This window comes from Papio anubis, chromosome 1, assembly GCF_008728515.1.
Source record: "Papio anubis isolate 15944 chromosome 1, Panubis1.0, whole genome shotgun sequence".
Taxonomy (NCBI): Eukaryota; Metazoa; Chordata; class Mammalia; order Primates; family Cercopithecidae; genus Papio; species Papio anubis.
In genome coordinates this window covers 121,635,102-121,649,180 of record NC_044976.1, presented here as the reverse complement: position 1 = coordinate 121,649,180, position 14,079 = coordinate 121,635,102, and the positions used below count along the sequence as shown (strand labels likewise).

At 45.7% G+C, this 14,079-nt stretch overlaps 1 protein-coding gene across 9 annotated transcripts in view; it reads right to left on the bottom strand.

Moving 5' to 3' along the window:
- Positions 1-14,079, bottom strand: part of GABPB2 (GA binding protein transcription factor subunit beta 2) — a 70,723-nt gene that overhangs the window by 10,620 nt on the left and 46,024 nt on the right. For 5 of the 9 annotated variants that reach the window (XM_031652726.1, XM_031652723.1, XM_031652720.1 and 2 more), the window contains 3 exons: positions 13,882-14,067; positions 2,940-3,064; positions 2,323-2,505 (listed from right to left, as the gene is read on the bottom strand). In XM_031652726.1, the coding sequence (XP_031508586.1) occupies positions 2,323-2,505; positions 2,940-3,064; positions 13,882-14,067 (494 nt within the window). Of the gene's footprint in view, positions 1-1,832; positions 2,506-2,939; positions 3,065-13,881; positions 14,068-14,079 lie in introns of those variants that run through there. The other 4 variants (XM_021923632.2, XM_021923625.2, XM_031652724.1 and 1 more) reach the window with 3 other exon arrangements.

Genomic DNA, 14,079 nt, shown 5'->3' with positions numbered 1-14,079 from the left:
GGATTTTGGTTTTATACATACTCCTCCCACACAAACAAGTTTTCTTTCCTTTCTAGTGTGTGTTTTTTTTTTTTTTTAATGGAGTTTCACTCCTGTTGCCCAGGTTGGAGTGCAGTGGCGCCATCTGGCTTACTGCAACTGCCGCCTCCAGGTTCCCAGCAATTCTCCTGCCTCAACCTCCCAAGTAGCTGGGATTATAGGCATGTGGCCACCACACCTGGCTAATTTTGTTTTGTTTTTTTTTGTTTGTTTGAGATGGAGTCTCACTTTATTGCCCAGGCTGGAGTGCAGTGGCATGATCTTAGATCACTGCAACGTCTGTCACCCAGGTTCAAGAGATTCTCCTGCATCAGCCTCCCTAGTAGCTGGGATTACAGGCGCCTGCCACTTCGCCTGGTGAATTTTTGTATTTTTAGTAGGGTTTCACCATCTGTGCTAGGCTGGTCTTGAACTCCTGACATCATGATCCACCCGCCTCGGTCTCCCAAAGTGCTGGGATTACAGGCGTGAGCCACTGGGCCCGGCCCTAATTTTGTATTTTTAGTAGAGACAGGGTTTCTCCATGTTGGTCAGGCTGGTCTGGAACTCCCGACCTCAGGTGATCTACTGGCCTCGGCTTTCCAGTTCAGTTTTTAAAAACTCTTATTTCAGTTTCCTTTTTTTTTTTTTTTTTTTTTTGAGACAGAGTCTGGCTCTGTCGCCCAGGCTGGAGGGTAATGGTGCGATCTCAGCTCACTGCAACCTCCGCCTCCCAGGTTCAAGCAATTCTCCTGCCTCAGCCTCCCAAGTAGCTGGGATTACAGGTGGGTGCCACCATGCCCGGCTAATATTTTCTATTTTTTTTGTTTTGTTTTGTTTTTTTGAGACGGAGTCTCGCTCTGTCACCAGGCTGGAGCGCGGTGGCGCGATCTCGGCTCACTGCAACCTCTGCCTCCTGGGTTCAAGCGATTCTCCTGCCTCAGCCTCCCAAGTAGCTGGGACTACAGGTGTGTGCCACTACACCCAGGTAATTTTTGTATTTTTAGTAGAGATGGGGTGTCACCATGTTGGCTAGGAAGATCTCGATCTCTTGACCTCGTGATCCGTCCACCTCCGCCTCTCAAAGTGCTCGGATTACAGGTGTGAGCCACCACGCCTGGCCTAGTTTCCTTTTTCCTTTGAGATACAGTCTTGCTCTGTCACTCAGGCCTGGAAAGCAGTGGTGCAACCACGGCTCAGTGCAGTTTTGACCTCCAAGGCCCAAGGGATCCTCCCACCTCAGCCTTCTGAGTAGCTGGAACCATAGGTGCCTGTCACCATATTTGGCTAATTTTTAAATTTTTTGTAGACACACGTTTCTCACTATGTTGCCCAGGCTCATCTCAAACTCCTGGACTCAAGCAGTTCTCCCATTTCAACGTCCCAAAGTGTTGGGATTACAGATGTGAGCCACCACACCCAGCTTATTTCAGTTTCTTACACAAGCATCTGAGCTACAGACACACAATGGATGCATATCTGTCAGACAATCAAAAATTTCTTTTCAGTGATGTGGTGGCATATGCCTTTCATCCCAGCCACTCGGGAGGCTGAGCCCTGGAGGCAGAGGTTGCAGTGAGCCAAGACTGTAACACTGTACTCTAGCCTGGGTGACAGAGTCAGACTGTGTCTCAAAAAAAAAAAAGAAAATTCTCTTCAGTGAAATTAACTTAAGGTTGGGCGTTCCTGCTCCTTTGGAAATGGACTATATTACTTTTCTCTTCCCCAAAGCTTGTCTAACCTCCCTCCCAATTAGTTTTTCCAACAGATACGCATCATAAATCTAAGGGGCATTTTCAGGTCACTTGATGGTATAATTATTAAAGGCATATATATTGGTGCATATATATTAGAAATGTTATCTTAAAATCTTCTGTGAGAAAGTTAGTTATTAAAAAAAAAAATCAACCCACAGCATGCAGTATTCTTTTACTTCTATGCTTAAAGCAATGATGTGAGCTAAGAAATTTGGTCCTTATTCTTTTGGCCCCTCAGAAGAAATGTTCCCTAAATATGGCTTTGAATTTTCCAATTGCACAGAGAACCTTCCTGAGCCCAAGCATTGCACCCTGCTATAGTTTTCTTCTTAAAGACACTCTTAGTTTTTATGCAATGTTTGTCTTCTGTATATTTTCTTTTTTAAAAGAGGACTAATATGAACACAGTGCAAATTGTGGCCCTTGCATATTAAGATGAAACAGTTTCCATGGAAACTCTAGTGTGAGGCTCTGTGGTCCCTGCGGACCCAGTCACTTGTGTCTCTCTCTCTTCCAGCTCCCCCTCTGTGACTACTACAGCATTTACCTCAGCCACCTCTTCAACCATGGTAAAATCAACTCCACTGGGCTGCTGTCGGGCTATGGCCTCCAGCTTACGACGGTACTGTTCTGCTTCCTGCTCTTTCTTTAGGAGCTGGTGTCGGTATTCCTGGGCTCTTCGATTGGCCTCCAGGAGTTGTTGCTGTAGTAGCTCTCTTTCATTGCCTTCCTGGAAAAGTAAGCCATGTCACCACCAAGTAAATTCCTGATCATAAATTATCCAGACAGTAGACAAAAAGATAGGCAGTGCCTCACACCTATAATTCAAGCACTTTGGGAGGCGGACACGGGCAGATTACCTGAGGTCAGGAGTTCGAGACCAATTTGGCCAACACGGTGAAACCCCGTCTCTACTAAAAATACAAAAATTAGCCAGGCATGGTAGCAGGTGCCTGTCATCCCAGCTACTCAGGAGGCTGAGGCATGAGAATCATTTGAGCCCGGGAGGCGGAGGTTGCAGTGAGCTGAGATCATGCCACTATACTCCAGCCTGGGCAACAGAGCAAGGCTGTGTCTCAAAAAGGAAAAAAAAAAAAGATGAAGAAGGGTTCAGGCCTTAATAATTTGGCTTTAAATTCTTTTCATCACTCCTAAAAACATTACCTTGCTTTCCTCCACACTGTTTGTCATCTCTCCTATCCTTGGTTTCTTTGTTAGTGGCAACTTCTCTTCTTCTTCCTCTTTAATTACAGTCTCCTCTGCAACCTGACCAGCAGGTACAGTTAGAACTACAAGTCAAAGGACACCAATTGGAGGTGATGAATGCATAAGAAAACAAAGAAGTTTTGCTTGCTTTTAATAAGAAAATAAACTAAAATATATTCTACGTTGGGTGCAGTGGTGTGTGCCTGTGGTCCTAGCTGCTCAGGCAGCTGACTGGAGGACTTCTTGAGTCCAGGAGCTCAAGGCTAGCCTAGGCAACACAGCAAGACCCCATCTCAACAAAAAAGCAAAGAAAGAGAAAGTAAATGGCCAGGCACAGTGGCTCAAGCCTGTAATCCCAGCACTTTGGGAGGCCGAGATGGGCGGATCATGAGGTCAGGAGATCGAGAACATCCTGGCTAACACAGTGAAACCCGTCTCTACTAAAAAATACAGAAAAACTAGCCGGGCGAGGTGGCGGGCACCTGTAGTCCCAGCTACTCGGGTCACTGCACTCCAGCCTGGGCGACAGAGCGAGACTCCGTCTCAAAAAAAAAAAAAAAAAGAAAGAAAGAAAGAGAAAATAAAATATATTATTTGATATATTATTTTAAATATCTCTTCGAAGTTTAGAATCAACAGGTAAGGCATGGCCCTTCGGGGAGAAACAAAAAAGATTAATAGAGCACTAAGAACGGCTCAAAAAAGAAGGGTATAGATTTGCAGGCTTGGAAGCCATGCAAGTAAGTCCCAAGTCTGAGGCTCTTATATGAAGGTGTCTGACTCTAGGTCAGCTATGACCAAGTAGCTTATTAATTTGCCCAGAAATGGCAGGGCGAGGTGGCTCACACCTATAATTCTAGCATGTGGGGAAGCTAAGGTGGGAGGATCACTTGAGCCCAGGAGTTCAAGACCAGCTTGGGCAACATGGCAAACACGGTCTCTGCAAAAAAAATACAAAAAATTAGCCAGGCATGGTGGAGCATGCCTGTAATTCCAGCTACTTGGGAGGCTGAAGTGGGAGGATCACTTGAGCCTGGGAAGTTGAGGCTGTAGTGAGCCAAGAACTCGCCACTGCACTCCAGCCTGGGCGACAGAGTGAGACCCTGTCTTCAAACAAACAAACAAACTGCAGAAATAATCTGTCCAAAGAAGGCCTGAAGTCTTTATATATTTTTGAGACCTCTAATAAAAGCCAATAGCCATTATCTGTACCTAAATTATCTTCTCATAGATAAGTGAAAGAAGGGTCAACACATACACAACACACATGACACACTACACATCTGTCAGAATGGCTAAAAGTTTTTTTTTGTTTGTTTGTTTGTTTTTTTGAGACGGAGTTTTGCTCTTGTTGCCCAGGCTGGAGTACAATGGCATGATCTCGGCTCACTGCAACCTCCGCTTTCTGGGTTCAAGCTATCTCCTGCCTCAGCCTCCTGAATAGCTGGGATTACAGGCATGCCCCACCACACCCAGCTAATTTTGTGTTTTTAGTAGAGATGGGGTTTCTCCATGTTGGTCAGTCTGGTCTCGAACTCTTGACCTCACATGATCCACCTGCCTCAGCCTCCCAAAGTGCTGGGATTACAGGTGTGAGCCACCGCGCCAGGCTAAAAGTTTTTTAAAAAGTGATACCAAATGCTGGAGATGTAGACAAAGTGGATTATTCATAAATTGCTGGTGGAAATGTAAAATGGTAAAGCCACTCTAGAAAATAGTTTGGCCGACTTGGAGCGGTGGCTCATGTCCTGTAATCCCAGCACTCTGGGGGGCTGAGGCAGGCGGATTGCCTGAGCTCAGGAGTTTGAGACCAGCCTGGCCAACATGGTGAAACCCCATCTCTACTAAAAATACAAAAATCAGCCGGGTGTGGTGGCACCCACCTGTAATTCCAGCTACTCGGGAGGCTGAGGCAGGAGAATCGCTTGAACCTGGTATGAGGAGGTTGCAGTTAGCTGAGATAGTGCCACTGCACTCCAGCCTGGGTGACAGAGTGAGACTTCATTTGAAAAAAAAAAGAAAGAAAGAAAAAGAAAATAGTTTGCCAGTTTCTTTCTTTTCTTTTCTTTCTTTCGGTTTTTTTTTTTTTTTTTTTTTTTTTTGAGATGGAGTTTCATTCTTATTGTCCAGGCTGGAGGGCAATGGCGCGATCTCGGCTCACTGCAACCTCTGCCCCCGGTTCAAGCGATTCTCCTGCCTCAGCCTCCTGAGTAGCTGGGATTACAGGCATGTGCCACCACAACCAGCTAATTTTGTATTTTTAGTAGAGATGGGGTTTCTCCACGTTGGTCACGCTGGTCTCGAACTCCCGACCTCAGGTGATCTGCCCGAGTTTGGCAGTTTCTTAAAAAACAAAACAAAACACATACTTACCATGTGACCCAGCAATTGTACTCTCGGGCATTTATCCCAGAGAATAGAAAATTTATTTCCCATTTCTTTTTTTCTTGAGACGGAGTCTGACTCCACCCAGGCTGGATTGGTGTGCAGTGGCATGATGTTGGCTCACTGCAACCTCCACCTCCCAGGTTCAAGCGATTCTCGTACCTCAGCCTCCCAAGTAGCTGGGATTACAGGTGCCTGCCACTGCGCCTAACTAATTTTTGTATTTTTAGTAGAGATGGGGTTTTGCCATGTTGGGCAGGCTGGTCTCAAACTCCTGACTTCAGGTGATTCACCTACCTTTGCCTCCCAAAGTGCTGGGATTATAGGCTTGAGCCACCATGCCTGGCCTACTTCCCATTTCTTTTTTCTTTTTTCTTTTTTTTGAGACAGAGTCTCGCTGTGTCTCCAGGCTGGAGTGCAGTGGCACAATCTCGGCTTACTGCAACCTCCGCCTCCCGGGTTCAAGAGATTCTCCTCAGCCTCCCAAGTAGCTGGGACTATAGGCACATGCCACCATGTCCAGCTAATTTTTGTATTTTTAGTAGAGATGTGGTTTCACCATATTGGCCAGGATGGTCTCGATCTCTTGACCTTGTGATCCACCCACCTTGGACCTCCCAAAGTGCTGGGATTACAGGTGTGAGCCACTGAGCCTGGCCCTATTTCCCATTTCTTATCTCCCATAAGAACCTGTAAATAATTATGGTGTTCATAATGTTTTATTTATTTATTTATGAGACAGAGTCTCACTCTGTTTCCCAGATTGGTGTGCAGTGCACAATTATGTTTCACAGCAGCCTCAACCTCCTGGCCTCCAGTGACCCTTCAAAGAAGCTGGGACCACAGGCACACACCAGCATGCCTGGCTAATTTTTTTTTTTTTTGTATTTTTTTTTTAGAGATGGGTTTTGTCGTGTTGTCCAGGCTGATTTCAAACTCCTGGGCTTAAGCTATCTGCTGGCGTAGGCCTCCCAAAGTGCTGGGATTATAGGCGTGAGCCACCGTGCCCAGCCAGTTTTATTTTTAGATAGCTGATAGTGGAAGCAACTTAAATGCCCTTCACTGGGTAAATGGTTAAACAAACTGTGGTAAATCCATATCATAGAATAATACTCAGCAATAAGAAGGAATGAACTATTGATTCAAACAACTTGGATGGGTATCAAGGGAATTATGCTGAGAGGAAAAAAGCCAATCTCAAAATCATGTATATTGTATGATTCCACTTATATAACATTCTTGAAATGACAAAGTAGAGGATGGGTGCAGTGGCTCATGCCTGTAATCCCAGCACTTTGGGAGGCCAACGTGGGCGGGCAGATCACCTGAGGTCAGGAGTTCGAGACCAGCTTGGCCAACATGGCAAAACCCCATCTCTACTAAAAATGCAAAAAATTAGGTGGGCATGGTGGCATGTGCCTGTAATCCCAGCAATAGGGGATTTCTCTGTATTATTTCTTAGAACTGTACTGAATCTTTAATGATCTAAAAATAAAAAGTTAAAAATTATATTTAGGTTTTAGGATATATTACGATTATTTTAAAACAGAAGATTTGGCCAGACATGGTGGCTCATGCCTGTAATCACAGCATTTTGGGAGGCCAAAGTGGGAGGATCGCTTGAGTCTAGGAGTCTGAGACCAGCCTGGGAAGCTTAGCAAGAACTCATTTCTATTAAAAAATAATTCGGGGGCTGGGCGCAGTGACTCGTGCCTGTAATTCCAACACTTTGGCAGGCTGAGGTGGGCAGATCATGAGGTCAAGAGATCAAGACCATCTTGGCCAACATGGTGAAACCCTGTCTCTACTAAAATACAAAAAAAAAATTTTTTTTTAATTAGCCGGGTGTGGTGGTACACACCTGTGGTCCCAGCTACTCAGGAGGCTGAGGCAGAGGAATCGCTTGAACCTGGGAGGCAGAGATTGCAGTGAACTGAGACCACGCCACTGCACTCTAGCCTGGTGACAGAGCGAGACTCTGTCTCAAAAACAAAACAAAACAAAACAAAACAAAATCGGGAACTCTTTCCTTTTACCTCATTGTACTCTTGAGAGCAAGATGGGTTACCAGCAGCTCTACTGGAGCCACCCACAAAAATTCAGCCAGGGTTCTTGCTCTTGTCATATCTGTTCAAACCAGCATAGTCGGCTGGGCGCGGTGGCTCACACCGGTAATACCAGCACTTTGGGAGGCCGAGGTGGGCAGATCACAAGGTCAGGAGTTCGAGACCAGCCTGACCAACATGGTTGAAACCCCATCTCTCTAAAAATACAAAAAATTAGCCGGGCGTGCTAGGGAACACCTGTAATCCTAGCTACTCGGGAGGCTGAGGCAGGAGAATTGCTTGAACCTGGGAGGCAGAAGTTGCAGTGAGCTGAGACCACACCATTGCACTCCAGCCTGGGTGACAGAGTGAGACTCCATCTCAAAAAACAACAACAACAACAACAAACCAGCACAGTCTGATCTGGAAATATGGCCTCAATATATACCACCAGCCTTTCCATCAGTACACAAAGGATATATGTTTCATTAAACTGGACTAAGTGATTGCTTTTGAATGGATTATCCAAGGCATGCACCCAATTAAAAACCATGTTAGCTCTTCATATATGAAAATTAAAGGCCGGGCGCGGTGGCTCATGCCTGTAATCCCAGCACTTTGGGAGGCCGAGGTGGGCGGATCACACGATCAGGAGATCAAGACCACGGTGAAACCCTGTCTCTACTAAAAAGACAAAAAAGAATTAGCTGGGGGCGGTGGTGGGCGCCTGTAGTCCCAGCTACTTGGGAGGCTGAGGCAGGAGAATGGCATGAACCCAGGAAGCAGAGCTTGCGCTGAGCCAAGATCACGCCATCGCACTCCAGCCTGGGTGACAGAGGGAGACTCTATCTCAAAAAACAAACTAACAAACAAAATTAGCCGGGGCAGTGGCGGGCGCCTGTAATCCCAGCTACTCAGGAGGCTGAGGCAGGAGAATTGCTTGAACCCATGAGGTGGAGGTTGCAGTGAGCTGAGATTGCGCCACTTTACTCTAGCCTGGGTGACAGAGCAAGACTCCATCTCAAAAAAAAAAAAAAAAAAAAAAAAGAAAACATTTGGGGAGCTGTAGCAGGAGGATCACCTGGGCCCTGAATGTCAAGGCTGCAGTGAGTTATGATCATGCCACTGCACTCCAGTCTGGGGCCTCCACATCCGGCTAATATTTGTATTTTTTTAGTAGACCCGGGGTTTCACCATGTTGGCAAGCTGGTCTTGAAATCCCAACCTCAAGCGCTCATCCCACCTCGGTCTCCCAAAGTGCTGGGATTACAGGCGTGAGCTACCATGTCCGGACAAAAATTTAAAAACAAAAACAAAAAACAAGATTTACCTAATCATTTGGTTTGGCAGATTTAAAAATAGGTTTGTATTTCTTTTTTTTTTTTTTTTTTTGAGACAGAGTCTCGCTCTGTCGCCCAGGTTGGAGTGCAGTGACAGGATCTCAGCTCACTGCAAGCTCCGCCTCCCGGGTTTACGCCATTCTCCTGCCTCAGCCTCCCGAGTAGCTGGGACTACAGGCGCCCGCCACCTCACCCGGCTAGTTTTTCTGTATTTTTTAGTAGAGACGGGGTTTCACCGTGTAGGCCAGGATGGTCTCGATCTCCTGACCTCATGATCCGCCCGTCTCGGCCTCCCAAAGTGCTGGGATTACAGGCTTGAGCCACTGTGCCCGGCCTGTATTTCTTTATAAACTCATCAATTGATGGCAGTGGAAAGCAGCTTAGATATATGTTGAGTAGAAATGGAAGTTTAGTCTGGGATTTAAATTTTTCTGCAGATAACTCACAAAATCTGTTTTCCTTCTTTGGACCTTAAGCATATTTGTAAAAAGTAGTGTAGGCTAAGCACAGTAGCTCATGCCTGTAATCCTAGAACTTTAGGAAGCCAAGGTAGAAGGATTGCTTGAGCCCAGGAGTTTGAGGCCAGGCTGGGTAACATAGGAAGACCTTGTCTCTATGAAAAAGTAAAAAATTAGCTGGCTGTGGTGGCTTGCACCTGTGGTCCTAGCTACTTGGGATGATGAGATGGGAGGACTGCTTGAGCCTAGGAGGTTGAGGCTGCAGGGAGCTGAGATTGCACCTCTAAATAAATAAATAAACAAATTTAAAAAATAAAAATAAAAAAGTAGTATAGTTTATTTAGGTTAAACTTCAATTCTCTTTTTCTCCAAAACAACTCAGTTTTCATTTATTTAGTTCCATTATAAGCAGAGTCTCTCACCTACCCAATGAGCCCTAAAAACTTAAAATGATAACTATGTTCACAAAAATATCAGCAATGCATAAATTAGAATTTATGATACCAAAGTTTGGATTATAATAAGTTTAATTCTTATCTTCCCATACTTCCTGATCCATCAGTTCAAATAATTAAAAAATTATAAATCCCAGAATGGGCAACATAGTAAGACCCAGTCTGTACAAAAAATAAAAAAGGCCAGGCATGGTGGCTCACACCTGTAATCCCAGCACTTTGGGAGGCCAAGGCAGGCAGATCACTTGAGTTCAGGAATTCGTGACCAGCCTGGCCAACATGGAGAAACTCTGTCTCTACAAAAAAAAAACCAAAAAACCCCCCCAAAAAACCCAAAAAAATTAGCCGGGCATGGTGGCCATGACTGTAATCCCAGCTACTCTGGTGGCTGAGGCAGAAGAATCACTTGAACCCGGAAGGTAGAGATTGCAGTGAGCTGAGATCACACCACTGCACTCCAGCCTGGGTGACAGACTGAGTCCCTGTCTAAAAATAAAAATATAATATAATTAGCCAGGCGTGGTGGTGCATGCCTGTAGTCCCAGCTACTTGGGAGGCTGAGGTGAGAGGGTTGCTTGGGAAGTCGAGGCTGCAGTGAGCCATAATCATGCCACTGCACTCTAGCCTGGGCAACAAAGGGAGATCCTATCTCAAAAACAAACAAACAAACAAATAAAAACTATAGGCCGGGCTTGGTGGCTTACGATTGTAATTCCAGCACTTTGGGAGGCTGAGGCGGGTGGATCATGAGGTCAGGAGTTCAATAACAGGCTGACCAACGTGGTGAAACCTGTCTCTGCTAAAAGCCACAAAGCAGCAGGTGGTGGCACATGCCTGTAATCCCAGCTACTCAGGAGGCTGAGGCAGGAGAATTGCTTGAACCCAGCAGGTGGAGGTTGCAGTGAGCCGAGATTGTGCCACTGCACTCCAGCCTGGGTGACAGAGTGAGATTCTGTCTCAAAAAAAAAAAAAAAAAAAAAAATTACAAATCCCCACAATCATTTAAGCCAAGTCAAAATTTCAGCGACATTAGAAATGAGAATTGGCCGGTGGCAGTGGTAAGCCTGTAATCCCAGCACTTTGGGAGGCGAGGCGAGGTTGGATCACGAGGTCAGGAGGTCAGGGCTCATCCTGGCTAACAACCGATCTCTACTAAAAATACAAAAACTAGCCGGTGAGGTGGCGAGCACCTGTAGTCTAGCTACTGGAGGCTGAGGCAGGAGAATGCGTGAACCCGAGAGGAGGAGCTTGCTGTGAGCGAGATCCGGCCACTGTACTCAACCTGGGTGACAGAGTGAGACTCCGTCTCAAAAAAAATTAAAAAAAAAATAAATAAAAATAAAAAAAATAAAAAAAAATAAAAAAATGAAATTATACCAGTACCCTTCTTTTCAACCTCCAATATACATTTTTAATTTTTAGAGACAATGTTTTGCTCTGTTGCTCAGACTGGAGTGCAGTGGCATGATTATGCCCAGGCTGGAGTGCAGTGGCATGATCATGGTAGCATACTACAACCTTGAGCTCCTGGGCTCAAGTGATCCTCCTGCCAAAACCTCCTGAGTAGTTGGGACTATAAGGACGTGCCATCAACCAGGCTATTTTTTTTTTTTTAATTGTGTAGAGATGGGGGGTCTTGCTATGTTGCCCCAGCTGATCTGGAACTCTTGGCCTCAAGCAATCCTCTTGCCTTGGTCTCCCAAAGTGCTAGGATTACAGGATTACATGTATCAGCCATTGTGCCTGGCCAACCTCCGGTATTTTTAAGGTATGGAGTTGTAATGATGGGCTTCCTCTTTTCAAAAAATTTTAATTATGTCTTTTTTGAATAACTGATACATTAAATGATTAAAAACATCAAGGATATAAAAGCGTATACATTGAAAAGCCTCCCACTCATCCTTAGTACCCAGCTGCCCTCCTTGGAAGCAACTAATGTTATGCCTCAGTATACTAATATATAGCCTCAGTCTGAATATAGCTGGGCATGGTGGCGTGGAACTGTAGCCCCAGCTACTCAGGAGGCTGAGGCAGGAGGATATCTTGAGCCCAAGAGGTTGAGGCTGCAGTGACCCATGATTGCACCACTGCACACAAGCCTGGGTGACAGAACAAGACCCAGTTACACACACACAAAAGAAAAAAGAACTGTTTAACCAAAAGGTACATCTTGACTGAGTGTGATGGCTCATGTCTATAATCCTAGCACTTTGGGAGGCTGAGGTGGAAGGATCACTTGAGGTCTGGAGTTCAAGACCAGCCTGGCTAACATGGTGAAACCCTGTCTCTATTAAAAATACACAAAAAGTAACTGGACGTGGTGGCGTGCGCCTATAGTCCCAGCTACTCAGGAGGCTGAGGCACAAGAATTGCTTGAACCAGGGAGGTGGAGGTTGCAGTGAGCCAAGATCCTACCACTGCACTCCAGTCTGGGCAACAGAGAGGGACTCCATCTCAAACAAACAAGCAAACAAAAAACCCAAAGGTACATCTTTATGTACATCTTTAGTATCTACAGATACTACCAATATCCTTTTTAGAGGATCCATTAATTTGCACTCTTACAAATGATTTATAAGAGTGCTTGTTTCCCTACACCTTTAACAACATAGTGTTATAATGGTATCTCAGTACAGTATTTATTTGCACTTCTCTTGTTATGAATGAAGTAGGTTGGATATATTTTCTCTTTCTTTCTTTCTTTTTTTTTTTTTTTTTTTTTGACACGGAGTCTCGCTCTGTCACCCAGGCTGGAGTGCAGTGGCCGGAGCTCAGCTCACTGCAAGCTCCGCCTCCCGGGTTCACGCCATTCTCCTGCCTCAGCCTCCCGAGTAGCTGGGACTACAGGCGCCCGCCACCTCGCCCGGCTAAGTTTTCGTATTTTTTAGTAGAGACGGGGTTTCACCGTGTCAGCCAGGATGGTCTCGATCTCCTGACCTCGTGATCCGCCCGTCTCGGCCTCCCAAAGTGCTGGGATTACAGGCTTGAGCCACCGCGCCCGGCCTCTTTTTTTTAAGACGGAGACTCACACTGTTATCCAGGCTGGTGTGCAGTGGCACAATCACGGCTCACTACAGCCTCAACCTACTGGGCTCAAGTGATCCTCCCACTTCAGCCTCCTGAGTAGCTGGAACTACAGGTGTGTGCCACCATGCTCGGCTAATTTTTGTATTTTTAGTAGAGACGGGGTTTTGCTATTTTGGCCAGGCTGGTCTTGAACTCCTGATCTCAAGTGATCCTCTTGCCTCAGCCTCCCAAAGTGCTGGGATTACAGCCGTGATCTGCCTCACCTGGCTATTTTCATATTTTTAAGAGCCATCAGTACATTTTTTTCTGTGGACTACTGGTTCATATTATTATTATTATTATTATTATTATTTTTAGACGGAGTCTTGCTCTGTCACCCAGGCTGGAGTGCAGTGGCATGATCTCAGCTCACTGCAAGCTTCGCCTCCTGGGTTCCGCCATTCTCCCGCCTCGAATCTCGGTAGCTGGGACTACGAAGATCGCCCGTCACACGGCTAATTTTTTTTTAATTTTTATTTTTTATTTTATTTTATTATTTTATTTTTTTGAGGCGGAGTCTGGCTCTGTCGCCCAGGCTGGAGTGCAGTGGCGGATCTCAGCTCACTGCAACCCGCCTCCCGAGTTCCGCCATTCTCCTGCCTCAGCCTCCCAAAGTAGCTGGGAGTACGGCCCGCCACCTCCTTGGCTAATTTTTTTTGTATTTTAGTAGAGACGGGGTTTCACCGTGTTCGCCAGGATGGTCTCGATCTCCTGAACTCGTGATCCACCCGTCTCGGCCTCCCAAAGTGCTGGGATTACAGGCTTGAGCCACCGCGCCCGGCCTATTTTTTTTTTGTATTTTTTAGTAGAGACGGTGTTTCACCATGTTAGCCAGGATGGTCTCGATCTCCTGACCTCACGATCCGCCTGTCTCGGCCTCCCAAAGTGCTGGGATTACAGGCGTGAGCCACCACGCCCGGTCTACTTGTTATATTTTCCACCAGATCAACTGTTTTTTACTACAGATTTTATACATATTAGGCAATTAGCTTTTGCCAATCTGGTTCTGTTTCTTTTTCTTTTTCAGAGCTTCTTTGCCCCAATCTGGCAGTCTCCCACTTCCACTATTTGTTTTAATGCCTCATGTTTAGGTGAGTATGGAGTATCTAAAATATCTTTTAATAAACAATTGTCTACAAGAGATAACTCACCTTGCTGTCCATCTTGCATAGTTACAATAAATGGCTGGCCAATGCCTCCAGTAGGGATTGAAGTTTGGATATTACCCAGAGGGACTCCATCAGTTACTATGGTGATGACCCTCTGGCCTCCACTCCCCATTACTTGCTGGATTGATGAGTCAACGGAATTTCCCTCTATAATTTCCTCTGAATTGGCTAGAGATGACA